This window comes from Phyllobates terribilis, unplaced genomic scaffold (assembly GCF_046119375.1).
Source record: "Phyllobates terribilis strain yellow unplaced genomic scaffold, ASM4611937v1 Scaffold_2__4_contigs__length_985480577, whole genome shotgun sequence".
NCBI lineage: Eukaryota > Metazoa > Chordata > Amphibia > Anura > Dendrobatidae > Phyllobates > Phyllobates terribilis.
The window spans coordinates 72,578,070-72,592,651 of NW_027362762.1; the positions used below are offsets into that span (position 1 = coordinate 72,578,070).

The 14,582-nt window shown below is 40.4% G+C and overlaps 1 protein-coding gene across 4 annotated transcripts in view; it reads right to left on the bottom strand.

Moving 5' to 3' along the window:
- DYNC2H1 (dynein cytoplasmic 2 heavy chain 1) overlaps positions 1-14,582 on the bottom strand; it is a 525,522-nt gene that overhangs the window by 338,076 nt on the left and 172,864 nt on the right. For all 4 annotated transcript variants that reach the window (XM_073662117.1, XM_073662115.1, XM_073662114.1 and 1 more), the window contains exons 64-65: positions 6,585-6,683; positions 4,596-4,719 (exon numbers count right to left, since the gene is read on the bottom strand). In XM_073662117.1, coding sequence (XP_073518218.1) covers positions 4,596-4,719; positions 6,585-6,683 — 223 coding nt within the window. The remainder of the gene's footprint in view (positions 1-4,595; positions 4,720-6,584; positions 6,684-14,582) is intronic.

The following is a 14,582-nucleotide window of genomic DNA, read 5'->3' on the forward strand; positions in this document are numbered from 1 at the left end:
TTTCCTGCTCACTCATGAAGGAAGCCTGTGAGTCCTACTGCTTCCCTGCTCACTCATGAAGGAAGCATGCGAGTCCTACTGCTTCCCTGCTCACTCATGAAGGAAGCATGTGAGTCTTGCTGCTTCCCTGCTCACTCATGGAGGTAGCCTGTGAGTCTTGCTGCTTCCCAGCTCACTCATAAAGGAAACCTGTGAGTCTTGCTGCTTCCCTGCTCACTCATGTAGGAAGCCTGTGAGTCTTGCTGTTTCCCTGCTCACTCATGAAGGAAGCCTGTGAGTCTTTCAGTTTTCCTGCTCACTCATGAAGGAAGCCTGTGAGTCCTACTGCTTCCCTGCTCACTCATGAAGGAACCCTGTGAGTCCTGCTGCTTCCCTGCTCACTCATGAAGGTAGCCTGTGAGTCTTGCTGCTTCCCAGCTCACTCATAAAGGAAGCCTGTGAATCCTGTTTTCCTGCTCACTTTAGCCTGTGAATCTTACTTAGCCCACCACGTAAAAAAACAGCCTGAGTTCTGCTTTCCAGCTCCCTCAGGAAGAAAGCCTGAGAGTCCTGCTTTTCTGTCCATTTCAACATGTGAGTTCAGCTTCGCCTCCTCACTCAAAGATAAATCCTAGGAGTCCTATTTCAACAGTCCACTCTAAAAGAATGCCTGAATGTCCGACTTCTCCATCATCTTACAGAGAAAGCCCATGGGTCCTGCTTTCTCAAAATATACACAATGACTAAATTGGCTGTCTGGCCTTAGAGAGTGACTGCAGATTTATATCCTATGTGACTGTAGACTTGTGAATTCTCACACTGCACATGGTGAAAGGATTCTTCAAGACCGGCGGGCACGTGACCGCAAGTATGCAATTTGCGTACATGCGGCCATGTGCCGACTAGATATGTGCGGCCTTTCTCAACGCAAGTGAATTGAGTGAGACCGGACACGGCTAGTCGGAATGTAGCCAGAAGTATGCAAATCACATTCTTAGGGTAACAGGTGTTTTCATTTATTCATTTGTCTGCCCTATTACCTTTCAGGTGCAGATTTATATAAAAGTGCTTCTCACTAAACTAGAAAATCATCAAAAAGTTAATTTATTTCAGTTCTTCAATACAAAAAGCGAAACTCCTATATTATATAGAGTCATTACAAACAGAGTTTATTTCAAGTGTTTATTTCTGTTAATGTTGATGATTATGGCTTACAGCCAATGAAAACACAGAAGTCATTATCTCATTAAATTAGAATAATTAACAAAAACACCTGCAAAGGCTTCCTACGCATTTAAAAAGGTCCCTTAGTCTGTTTCAGTAGGCTCCACAATCATGGGGAAGACTGCTGACTTGACAGATGTCCAGAAGGCAGCCATTCACACACTCCACAAGAAGGGTAAGTCACAAAAGGTCATTGCTAAAGAAGCTGGCTGTTCACACAGTGCTGTATCCAAGCATAGTAATGGAAAGTTGAGTGGAAGGAAATAGTGTGGTAGAAAAAGGGGCACAAGCAACCGGGATAACCGCAGCCTTGAAAGGATTGTTAAGAAAAGGCCATTCAAAAATTTGGGGGAGCATCACAAGGAGTGGACTGCTGCTGGAGTCATTGCTTCAAGAGCCACCACACACAGACGTATCCAGGACATGGGCTACAAGTGTCGCATTCCTTGTGTCAAGCCACTCATGACCAATAGACAACGCCAGAAGCGTCTTACCTGGGCCAAGGAGGAAAAGTCCTGGATTGTTGCTCAGTGGTCTAAGGTGTTGTTTTCAGATGAAAGTAAATTTTGCATTTCATTTGGAAATCGAGGTCCCAGAGTCTGGAGGAAGAGTGGAGAGGCCACAATCCAAGCTGCTGGAGGTCTAGCGTGAAGTTTCCACAATCAGTGATGGTTTGGGGGCCATGTCATCTGCTGGTGTAGGTCCACTGTGTTTTATCAAGACCAAAGTCAGCGCAGCCGTCTACCAGGACATTTTAGAGCACTTCATGCTTCCCTCTGCCGACAAGCTTTATAGAGATGGAAATGTCATTCTCCAGCAGGACTTGGCCCCTGTCCACACTGCCAAAAGTACCAATACCTGGTTTACACACAACAGTATCACTGTGCTTGATTGGCAGCAAACTCACCTGACCTTAACCCCATAGAGAATCTATTATAGAGAATCTATGGGGTATTGTCAAGAGGAAGATGAGGGACACCAGACCCAACAATGCAGACGAGCTGAAGGCTGCTATCAAAGCCACCTGGGCTTCCATAACCCCTCAGCAGTGCCACAGGCTGATCGCCTCCATGCCACATTGCCGCATTGATGCAGTAATTGATGCAAAAGGAGCCGCGACCAAGTATTGAGGGCATTTACTGAACATACATTTCAGTAGGACAACAAGTCGGATTTTAAAAACATTTTTCAAGCTGTTGTTATAAAGTATTCTAATTTACTGAGATAATGACTTTTGTGGTTTCATTGGCTGTAAGCCATAATCACCAACATGAACAGAAATAAACACTTGAAAAAATCACTCTGTTTGTAATGACTGTGTATATAATGAGTTTCACTTTTTGTATTGAAGAACTAAAATAAATTAACTTTTTGATGATATTCTAATTTAGTGAGAGGCACTTGTATTTTCCCCCTGCTGGTATTTCCTGCTGGTGATAGTCTCAATTGGATGTCCAGCCATTCTGCTGCATGGAGTAGTTGGCCACAACTTTTTATTATTCCCCCAATGAATCCCCCCAGGGCCCATAAGTGTCTTTTTAATTACCTTCTGTTGCAGTTTCTGCCTGTGAGTGGCGCTATCGGTGGCCACTCAGAGGCATCACGTGACCCGCCACTGATGTCACGTCAAGTGAGGCGTGACATCAGTGACGCGCTCCCCGCTGTGGATGCTGGGTTGTGGGTGGAGTGACCCCACGCGTCACACCCAGCATCCACTGCGCGCTTTCCCGATGAATGAGGAGAGGGATGCCGGGTGTGACGTGGAATGCGGAAGAGGGACCCTCGGCTGCAGCCTGGACTTGTCGTGACGTCAGCGGATGTCAGAGCCGGCTGCAGCTAGGGGTCACGTGATGCCTGTGAGCGGCCACCGATAGCGCCGCTCATAGGCAGTAACTGCAACAGAAGGTAATAACAAAGACACTTATGGGCCCCAGAGGGATACATTGTGGGGAGAATAATAAGTAGTAGACAACCCCTTTAAGCCTGTCAGTGAAAGACCAGCTAGGGTTGATCTCTCTGCTGTTTATGATCTTTACCCTGCACCTATCTTGTTTCTTGTTAGGAAGAAGGCAGCTTATTATCTTACAGTATATACTTAGAACAATGTTGGAATCTGAGAGTCCTCAGTGGTTGATACCTTTTAATGGCTAACTGAAAAGATGGTAAACATAGCAAGCTTTCGAGACAACTCAGGTCTCTTCTTCAGGCTAATAAGAAGAGACCTGAGTTGTCTCGAAAGCTTGCTATGTTTACCATCTTTTCAGTTAGCCATTAAAGGGTATCAACCACTGAGGACTCTCAGATTCCAACATTGTTCTATCTACTAGCTAACACGGTATAAATATTCTTTACCTTACTATATACTTAATCCTTTATTTTGTATTTCGTGGTTAGTTTTACTCACTCTGGGATCTCTTTCTATTTCAGCACACTTTCCCTTCTGTAAGTAATTCACGCTCTGCCCTCTGGTTCTTTAGGAGGAACGTGAAGTGCTCAACGCCCTTTCAGGCAGCATAGGTCAGAGATGCCATCGTCTAGTCTGTGGTTAGGGCTCTCTCAGCTCACGCAGGAACCACTAGGGGCTGCAGGGTCAGGATCTCTAGTCTTTATAGAATCCAGCAGGGTCAGTTGCAGTTGTTAGTGTGTTACCTATTTTTCCGAGGGAGTTGCTACATTATCATAACAATTTCTTGCTGCTTCCCCATCCCGTTGCCCAGGTTCTCTTCCTCTGGTCTGTTCCTCCAAGAGACGGCGCATGATGGCATAAGCAGATTCCTGGCTGCAGCAAGGACATGTTGGTAATGGAGATCGGGTTAGAGCCCCAGGCAGCGGTACATAGGAACGTCGAGGGACCGGTAGATGAGCATACTCATGTTTGTTTGTTATTTACTGGTGACCTTCTGTTTTTATATGGAAACATTTTTTAAAGAAGTGATCTCAGGACAGCCAGTGACATACTGCTAGGCTATGCTATCAATGCCCAATATCCGACCGGTATAACTATAATGTGCCAACCATGGGGTAACAGCTGACCATGTGGCCCTTGGATTAGTCAGAATGGAGCCGTCTGGGGCAAAGGGACACGGTGCTTTCCTAGCAATCAGTGGAGATCACAAAGGTCAGATGCCACCAACATCTCCCCTGATACAACCTCTTTATGGTTAGTTTCTCATCAAAAAACAAATAAATAAAAATAGCAATTCAATAGCGAGTTATTGTATTCTTCAATACATCTCGATCCAGGCACACATCCTTCAGTGGCGAGGAGACAGATGTTGATGGCCTCAATAGACAATTGTTCTCATTAATCATGGGACACTTTCCACTTCACCCCATTTATCAGCAATGGGTACATGATGTGACAGAGAGATCTCATATTGCTGCGGACTTACCCTGAGCAATAAGATCTTTTCTAAGTAATGGATACAGCACCGGCTCCACTCCATCCATCTCCTGGATAATAAGCGTCTTGCCAAAGCGGACAGCTAGCTCAAGAGCCGTAATGAAGTTTGCATCCTGCGTGCACATAAAACACAACATAAGTTCCAGCTTGTGATCTGGCGGCAGACAGTAAATTGCCGACATGCATGAATAAAACAGAGCAAAAACAGCTGAAGCTGGGAAAAGTGCGAGGCCCAGCGCTGATCACAGGCCGTTCAGCCGACGGATCAAATAAAAAGCAGAAAAAATATTTACTAATCTGGGAAACTAAACGCTAAATGGCGGCAGCTCCGCACACGTCATCTCATCCGGAAACGTTCTTCCAAATATTCCCATTACTAAACTCCTCTATAAAGAAGATCGGTCTGATAAGTGAATCCAATCTTTATGTATGTACCATTCACTGTGCAGGTATCCTGCGTTCTGGGCCACATACATCAGTTATAGCCTCTTTAGACCCCAGAAATCAGCAGATTTTTTACTTCGCAATGCTTGTTTTGTTGTTGTGTTTTAGGTCTATTTTTCTTTTCTTTTTTTTTTTTTAAGTATTTTTAAAATAAATGTATGAGTTTATTTTGTAAACATTTTTTTTTCTGTATCATTTCTTACATTTTTATTTTTTCAACTTAAAAAAAAAAAACTAAAAAATAATTAAGTTTTTTTCTTCATTATTTTTCAGATATTTTTTTCAATTAAATGAATTCATGACTAACACATTTTTGAGTCTTGTTTCTCAATTAAAAGTAGGAGTTTACACTTACAAAAAAAGGTTTAAGCATGAACAAAATGATTCAAAAAAAGGTTTATCATTTTGTTTATGCTTAAACTTTTTTTTGCATAATTTTTTAGATTTTTTTACGCAAGTCATTTTTTAGCTGATTTTTTTAAGGTTTTTTTCTGCATTATTTTTCAGATTTTTTTTTTTACAATTAAAATTAATTCATGACTATTTTTAACACATTTTTGTGTCTTTTTTTTTCAATTAAACTTATGAGTTTATGTTTATTTAAATCTTTTCTTCTGAATTACTTTTTAGTTTTTTTTCGAAGTTAAATTAATTAATTAATAATTTCCAGTCTCATGAAATAGCAAAGATGGCAGCAGCGGTGCCAACACAGCTGCCATGTCGCTACTGCAGGAGGTGAGTATCTACTGTTTTTGCTTTAATTGGGGTCTTGAATTGACTAATATGGGGTTGCCCAGTAGTGGACAACCCCTGTAATGTTGCAAATATGATTGATGGTAGTATAGGAAAAGAGGACCTGTCGACAGGTCTTAAGTGAGTAATTTTTGCTCTTATTCTATTCCCGCTGCTCCCCTGAGTATTCATTTTTTGTTTGCTTTTTTATATTTAAGTCCTCCATACGGTTCCAGAGATAAGGGACCTTTTTATTTAGTGCTAATATGTATGGTCTTTATTGAGGGGTCGGTGCTCTAAGGATTAACATGCAAAACAGCCTAAAGACAAGCCCCAGAGGGTCCTGTGAGCAACACACCCTTGTAAAGATCATCAAAAGTAGTACTAAATAAAAAGGCTCATATCTAGAACCGTATGGAGGGGTTAAAAAATGGAAAAAAAACAGGGAATAGTCAGGGAATCGGTAGGAATAAAATATGAGTAAAACTGGAAACTTATCACAGGTAGTCCTTAAATGGCCCAAATTAGAGTCATTAGACTCCGGTGATTAATACATAATGGTGGCTGTCATAACACGCACCCTGGTTGAAATGGATGATACTGAGTGTTAATGCACAAATAGCAGCTCCATACATTTACACCGGTAAGTGAGAAGGGGCCAAGGATTCATACACACAAAAACCACAGCATTTAGTAAGTATGGATCCTGTACACAGAATGATACACAAAGCATAGGCTGCCATTTGCAGAGTCCAAAATCAGACTTGGATATGATCAGACTTCTCCATCTATCCTGGATTACCTGCTGATTAATGACCTCCAGACGAGACTCCTTCAAATGGGTCTTCAACCATTCTGTGGCTTGAGAAGATGGATCAATCAAAAATGGACAGACCTGACTCTGGTGAAGAAAAGGAGATATATATATATATATATGAGTACAGACCAAAAGTTTGGACACACCTTCTCATTTAAAGATTTTTCTGTATTTTCATGACTTTGAAAATTGTGCATTCACACTGAAGGCATCAAAACTATGAATTAACACATGTGGAATTATATACTTAACCAAAAAGTGTGAAACTACTGAAAATATGTCTTATATTCTAGGCTCTTCAAAGTAGCCACCTTTTGCTTTGATGACTGCTTTGCACACTCTTGGCATTCTCTTGATGAGCTTCAAGAGGTAGTCACCGGAAATGGTTTTCACTTCACAGGTATGCCCTGTCAGGTTTAATAAGTGGGATTTCTTGCCTTATAAATGGGGTTGGGACCATCAGTTGTGTTGTGCAGAAGTCAGGTGGATACACAGCTGATAGTCCTACTGAATAGACTGTTAGAATTTGTATTATGGCAAGAAAAAAGCAGCTAAGTAAAGAAAAACGAGTGGCCATCATTACTTTAAGAAATGAAGGTCAGTCAGTCCGAAAAATTGGGAAAACTTTGAAAGTGTCCCTAAGTGCAGTTGCAAAAACCATCAAGCGCTACAAAGAAACTGGCTCACATGAGGACTGCCCCAGGAAAGGAAGACCAAGAGTCACCTCTGCTTCTGAGGATAAGTTTATCCGAGTCACCAGCCTCAGAAATCACAGGTTAACAGCAGCTCAGATTAGAGACCAGGTCAATGCCACACAGAGTTCTAGCAGCAGACACATCTCTTCAACAACTGTTAAGAGGAGACTTTGTGCAGCAGGCCTTCATGGTAAAATAGCTGCTAGGAAACCACTGCTAAGGACAGGCAACAAGCAGAAGAGACTTGTTTGGGCTAAAGAACACAAGAAATGGACACTACACCAGTGGAAATCTGTGCTTTGGTCTGATGAGTCCAAATTTGAGATCTTTGGTTCCAACCACCGTGTCTTTGTGCGACGCAGAAAAGGTGAATGGATGGACTCTACATGCCTGGTTCCCACCGTGAAGCATGGAGGAGGAGGTGTGATGGTGTGGGGGTGCTTTGCTGGTGACACTGTTGGGGATTTATTCAAAATTGAAGGCATACTGAACCAGCATGGACTACCACAGCATCTTGCAGCGGCATGCTATTCCATCCGGTTTGCGTTTAGTTGGATCATCATTTATTTTTCAACAGGACAATGACACCAAACACCTCCAGGCTGTGTAAGGGCTATTTGACCAAGAAGGAGAGTGATGGGGTGCTACGCCAGATGACCTGGCCTCCACAGTCACCAGACCTGAACCCAATCGAGATGGTTTGGGGTTAGCTGGACCGCAGAGTGAAGGAAAAAGGGCCAACAAGTGCTAAGCATCTCTGGGAACTCCTTCAAGATTGTTGGAAGACCATTTCCGGTGACTACCTCTTGAAGCTCATCAAGAGAATGCCAAGAGTGTGCAAAGCAGTCATCAAAGCAAAAGGTGGCTACTTTGTTTTACAATAATTTTTATTATTATTATTCAAAGTTTAACAGGCAATTAAGGAACAGGGTAATAATAACAATAGGAATGACTTGGGAAAAGGGGAGGGGGGTACAAGGGATGGAAGGAGAACAAGGGATCGTGGGTAGGAGGAATATTGGGGGTTGAGGAGAAAAAAAAGGGAAGGGGGAAGAAATTGAATCGACAAATGTTGGTAATCACATAAAATGACAAAGATAAACCATTATAACAAAGTAATAACAGAAAAAAAAAACTAATAACGTTACGAGAGAAGTACAGAATATCATGAATGGGTAGGCTATTTAGGATACAGATACTATAGCTTTGCAGGGGATTCGTGAAACATAAGGGAATTTAGCTGTCCAAATATCCCATTTTTTTGAAAACTTAGACACACTATTGTTAATGATAGCAAATCTGTATTCGTATGTCCTTTGCAAGTTCATTTTCTCGACCAAGTCCTCTAATGAAGGGATGTTTGGCTTTTTCCAGTAGAATGCCAGGGTATTTTTACAGACTAAAAATAAGTGGATTAGTATAGATCTTTCGAAAGTACTAAGAGATTCTAAACCTATGGATAATACAGTTTGAGGGGAAAGAATGATAGGTTTATCCAAAAGGTCATTTACCAGAATGGATATCTGAGCCCACAGACTGTGAATTTTGGGGCAGCTCCAAAAAAGATGCATGAGATCGCCTCTAAGCCCACAATTTCTCCAACACAGAGGAGAGCTGCTTGATTTTATGTGGTGAAGCCTGATGGGTGTGTAGTACCATCTCGAGACGAGCTTAAAACATGCTTCTTGAAGGGGCATAGAGATATTTGAGGCTTGTGTGTAGGATAGCGCGTTTTCCCATTGATCGCTGTGGAAGGTACTTTTCAAGTCCGCTTCCCAACGTAACATGTACTGATTTTTATTAAATGATAGATCATTGTTGAATCAGTTATAAATGTAGCGTAGGCTCCAAAAGATTTTGTGAGCTGGATTGCAAATGAGATTTGCTGAGATCTCTGAAACTAAAAGTTTACCTGAAATAAATTTAAGTATAATTTCTTTTATAGAAGAGTAATGAAAAAAGTCAGATGGAGATGAATTAAATGTAATTTTAATGGATTTAAAGGGTAAGATATTAAGACCATCATAAAGGTTTTTTAGTTTTTTTAAGCCTCTACTTTCCCAATAATCTGGGATTGAGGAGTTGTACAAGGAGGCTATGAGTGATAATGGGAAATTTTTAACGATTGTAAATTTGTTCAGGTTAGGATCTCTGGAATGATTTTTTTTTCCTTTGCTTTGCAAGTTTTTTCCAAGCCCAGATAGTCGCGTGGAATATAGGGTGAGATGGGTCGTGTGTAATTTTTGGGAAAAGGTGCTTGAAAAGAAGAACACGAGGAGGAGAATTATTGTTCATAGTTGTTTCCAGAATATTCCAAGCTGGGGGGTCCATCAAATTAAACCACTTAGCGCTTTGTTTTATAAGGTTCGGTAGATAATAGGCTGAAATATTTGGTAAGCTGAGTCCGCCGTTAATTTTATTTTTATACAGTATAGTGGTAGAGATTCTGGCTCTTTTATTATTCCATATGTAGGAATTTATTTGGTTTTGAATTTTTAGAATGAATGTGTGGGGAATGATTAAGGGGAGGTTCCGGAAAATATAGAGAATTTTTGGTAGAATGAACATTTTAACCGTAAGTACCTTACCCCACCATGAAAGGTCACGTTTGCCGAAATTTATTAATTCTTTATATAGGAGGTCGTTGATAGATTCTAGGTTGGTGGAAATAATAGAATTAATATCTTTGCAAATAGTGATCCCTAGGTATGTTATATATTTTTTTGCCCAGCTGAAAGACGTGTTTAGCTTTAGTACATTTTTTGAAAGTTGGTTTAAATTAAAAGGAAGTAGTTTTGATTTCTCATTATTAACTTTGAAATAAGAGATTGGTGAAAATGAATCAAGTATTTCCGATACTTCGCTCACAGAATTTGTTGGATCTAGTAGGGTTAACATTACGTCATCAGCGAAAAGGCTTATTTTGAATTGGCGAGATGGGGTAGGGATTCCTTTAATTTTGGGGTTTTCCCTAATTTTTTGGGCTAAAGGCTCCATGGCCAGAGCAAAAAGTAGGGGAGAGAGCGGGCAGCCCTGTCTAGTACCGTTTGAGATGGGGATTGAGTTGGATAACTGATTATTTACATACATTCTAGCATGGGGATTAGAGTAGAGGGCCATAATTGAAGAAAGAAAATGATTACTAAAGCCGAATTTAATAAGTGACTGTTTTAAATATTCCCAGTTTACCCTATCAAAGGCCTTTTCCGCGTCTAACGCTAATAAAGTAGCTGGAAGTTTAGAGGTATTAATTATTTTTATAATATTTATTAATCTCCTAGTACCAGTCAGTAGCTTGTCTTCCACCAACGAAACCAATTTGATCGTCGTTGATTAGCTGAGGAAGAATATCTGAGAGACGGTTTGATAGGATCTTTGAATATATTTTGATGTCCGTATTTATTAACGAGATGGGCCTATAATTTTTGATGTTGTCTAGGTCTCCTTTCGATTTAGGAATTAAGATGATGGTTGCTTCTAACATCTCTGGTGGAAAGGATCCCAGAGTCGATGCGGAGTTAAAAATTTTGGTAAGGTGAGGGGAAAGGTGTTGACTAAAAACTTTGTAATATTCATTGATGAACCCATCTGGTCCCGGGGCCTTAAAAGATTTCAGTTGCTTGATTGTGTTTTCTATTTCTAGAGTAGTAATAGGCCCGTTTAGTGATTCGTGATCCAGAGGGTTCAGTTTTGCGAGTTTGATAGATGAAAGAAAATTATTGATTATTTCAGTGTTTGGTTGAAGGACTAAAGGATCTAAGTTGAAATTATATAGATTTTTGTAGAAAGTTGCAAATTGATTGGCGATATCTTTGGGATGATAATAAGTTGTATCATTTTCTGCCTTAATTTTATCAATCCTATTGAAAATTCTTCTTTGTTTAATATGGCGGGCCATAAAGCGGGTGGGTTTATTTAGAGCCGCGTATTGATTAAATTTTGAATTTTTAATGGCTGAATCGAAAGAAAAGATCTCTGACCTCAGTTCCTGTCTTAAGTCTAACAATTCTCTTTGAAATGTCGGAGAGGGGTAGGGGAGATTAATTTGTACTGATTCTTTTTCTCTAATTATATTTTGGAGTTTATTTATTTTTGACCTACTTTCTTTCTTTTGCAAAGATGAGATTTGCATTATTATTCAAGGTGGCTACTTAGAAGAACCTAGAATATAAGACATATTTTCAGTTGTTTCACACTTTTTTGTTAAGTATAGAATTCCACATGTGTTAATTCATAGTTTTGATGCCTTCAGTGTGAATGTACAATTTTCATAGTCATGAAAATACAGAAAAATCTTTAAATGAGAAGGTGTGTCCAAACTTCTGGTCTGTACTGTATATATAACACAGAATAATAGATCAAAGGTGGACAGATAGATTATAATTGGAGAACAGATATATGATTGATCGATTGAAGATACAATTTAGGTTCTGATAAACGTCCTGGTCAATTCTCCACATGAAGCACGGTGCTAATTGGGCATTCAAGCATCTGTCATCTTCTTGTACATCCAGGAGAAATAACCTAGGAATGGCTTAATGCAGAATTCAAAGAAAAGAAGCTTCAGAATTGGGTTTTTCTGAAATATTTTTCCCAATAGCTTTAATAGGGAAAATACATGTCACGACAATGGGGTTTTCCTCAAGGCAGATCGGGGAGTAAGGCCGGCTTCAGACAAATGTATGAAAATTTATCAGAGTTTCATCCATGTCCGTTTTTTATGTCCGTGCTCCAACTGATTTCATACATGTACATTAAAAATGTACATAATCACATACAATTTCCTAAATTAAAGGGAATATGAAGGTAGGATCAACCCTCCTAAGCCGTCTATATGGACACGGAGGTCACAGGCAGCGGAAAAAAATGCTGCTTTGATATCTGCGATCTAATGCCTTATTCCAGGATAGAATCTGCCTGCAGAGCTCCATGTGTAAATCAGGAGAGCAGACTGTCAGTCATTACATGTCTCACACTGGTAACGCCTCCTGAGATCTGTGTCCGGCCCATAGCACTTAACAGCTTGTTTACACATGAGAATTTGATGTCCTCTTCTGTATTTCAGTAAATAATTGCACATGTCTGCATCTTTTGTGCGTTGCACATTGCCGGTTGGTTTAGTTTTTTACGTTCTGCCTTTTGTATGTAGCAGGAGGCTTTATTTGACATTTCGGTAATATAATATAGAATTATACAGTGGCCCCAATTCATCACCTACATTTTTTTTTTTTTGCAAGTGACTTTTGTTTTTTTGTCTTGCGGCATTCGCTGCCATTTTTTGCACCAAATTCTTTAAAGATGTTTTTATGGTCTTTTTTACCTTTTTTTTAACTTAAAAAGAGCAAAAAGTCATAAGATTCTCTAAAACATTGTTCTTCAATAGTGCAAAAAAATTAAATAAGGCAAATTTTGGATTTTGGCAGAGTACTGGAGTGTAACAGCGCAAAAATATTGAAACATTTCAAAAAATCAGAAATGATGAATTAGGCTACAACATCTGGATAGGGAAAGACACGGCCGAATTGGCAAGGAAAAAACAACGGACGAAATCAAGAAAAATTGTGTGCACATCGGCCAGAGAGGTGAAGACTTCCCTGGTCCAGCAGCCGCGGAGGACATCTTTTTGCTCCACTTTAGCACGTGCACCTCCGTCCCACCCATTCTCTGTGGGACTGTCGAAAAGTAGGTGTTTGTGTGGTGCCGCTCCGTTCAATACCTATGGGAGTTCTGCAGACATCCAAGCACAGTGATGAATATCATTAGTGGGAGTGCATTGCTCCTTAGAATAACTCAGCTGCTGCAGAACGCTGTTTCCAAAAGGTACAGAAGACATCCGTGTCCATCAATGACTGTTAGGAGATGCCCTCAAGCTTTCATAAAAAACAAGGTCTGCAGCAGCTGGGTTTGCGTATTGAGATGTTCTGCAGCAGCGGCTGTCACAGAATAATACAGAAGTGATCTGGGAAAGCCTGAAACAAGCGTCTAAGCAGTGCGGCTCACCTCTGTCTAATCTGATGTGTATATATAAAGCACAGAGACACAATGGTAGGGAATAAAAGAAGATAGGAACGATGTCGGAAGGTTATGCCGGAACACACATCACATCATAAATACAGATATCACCAATATACCATCTATATAGCCATAGAAGACAATCACCGCAGGCTAGAGTCATGATTTGCACAAGTCACCCACTGTAATTATAAGATCTACGGTCATGGCCAAAAGTGTTGGCGCCCATGAAATTGTTCCAGAAAATGAACTATTCCTTATAAAAAATTATTGCAATTACACGTTTTGCTATGCACGTTTATTTCCTTTGTGTGTATTGGATCATCACACAAAACAAAGAAAATAGGCAAATCGACCATAATTTCACACACAACCCCAAAAAAGGGCCGGACAAAATTGTTGGCATCCTCAATTTAATATTTGATTACACACGTTTTGGAATAAGTAACTGCAATCAATCGCTTCCTGTAACCATCAACAAGCTTCCTGCACCTCTGAGCTGGAATTTCCGACCACTCTTCTTTTGCAAACTGCTCCAGGTCTCTCCTATTTGAAGGCGTCTTCTCCCAACAGCAATTGTAAGGTCTCTCCACAGGTGATCAATGGGATTTAGATCTGGACTCATTGCTGCCACTTCACAACTCTCCAGCGCTTTGTTTCCATCCATTTCTGGGTGTTTCTTGAACTATGTTTGGGGTCATTGTCCTGCTGGAATACCCATGACCTAGGACGCAAACCCAGCTTTCTAACACTGGGCACTACAACCCCAGGCAAAAATTATGGAATCACCGGGCTCGGAGGATGTTCATTCAGTTGTTTAATGTTGTTGAAAAAAAAGCAGATCACAGACATGGCACAAAACTAAAGTCATTTCAAATGGCAACTTTAGGGCTTTAAGAAACACTAAAAGAAATCAAGATAAAAAATATGGTACTCCGTAAGGGTAATTTTTTTCAGACAAAGCAGAGGGAAAAAATTATGGAATCACTCAATTCTGAGGAAAAAATTATGGAGTCATGAAAAACAAACACACAAAAGAGCACTCCAATACATCACTAGTATTTTGTTGCACCACCCTTGGCTTTAATAACAGCTTGCAGTCTCTGAGGCATGGACTTAATGAGTGACAAACAGTACTCTTCATCAATCTGGCTCCAACTTTCTCTGATTGCTGTTGCCAGATCAGCTTTGCAGGTTGGAGCCTTGTCATGGACCATTTTCTTCAACTTCCACCAAAGGTTTTCAATTGGACTGAGATACGGACTATTTGCAGGCC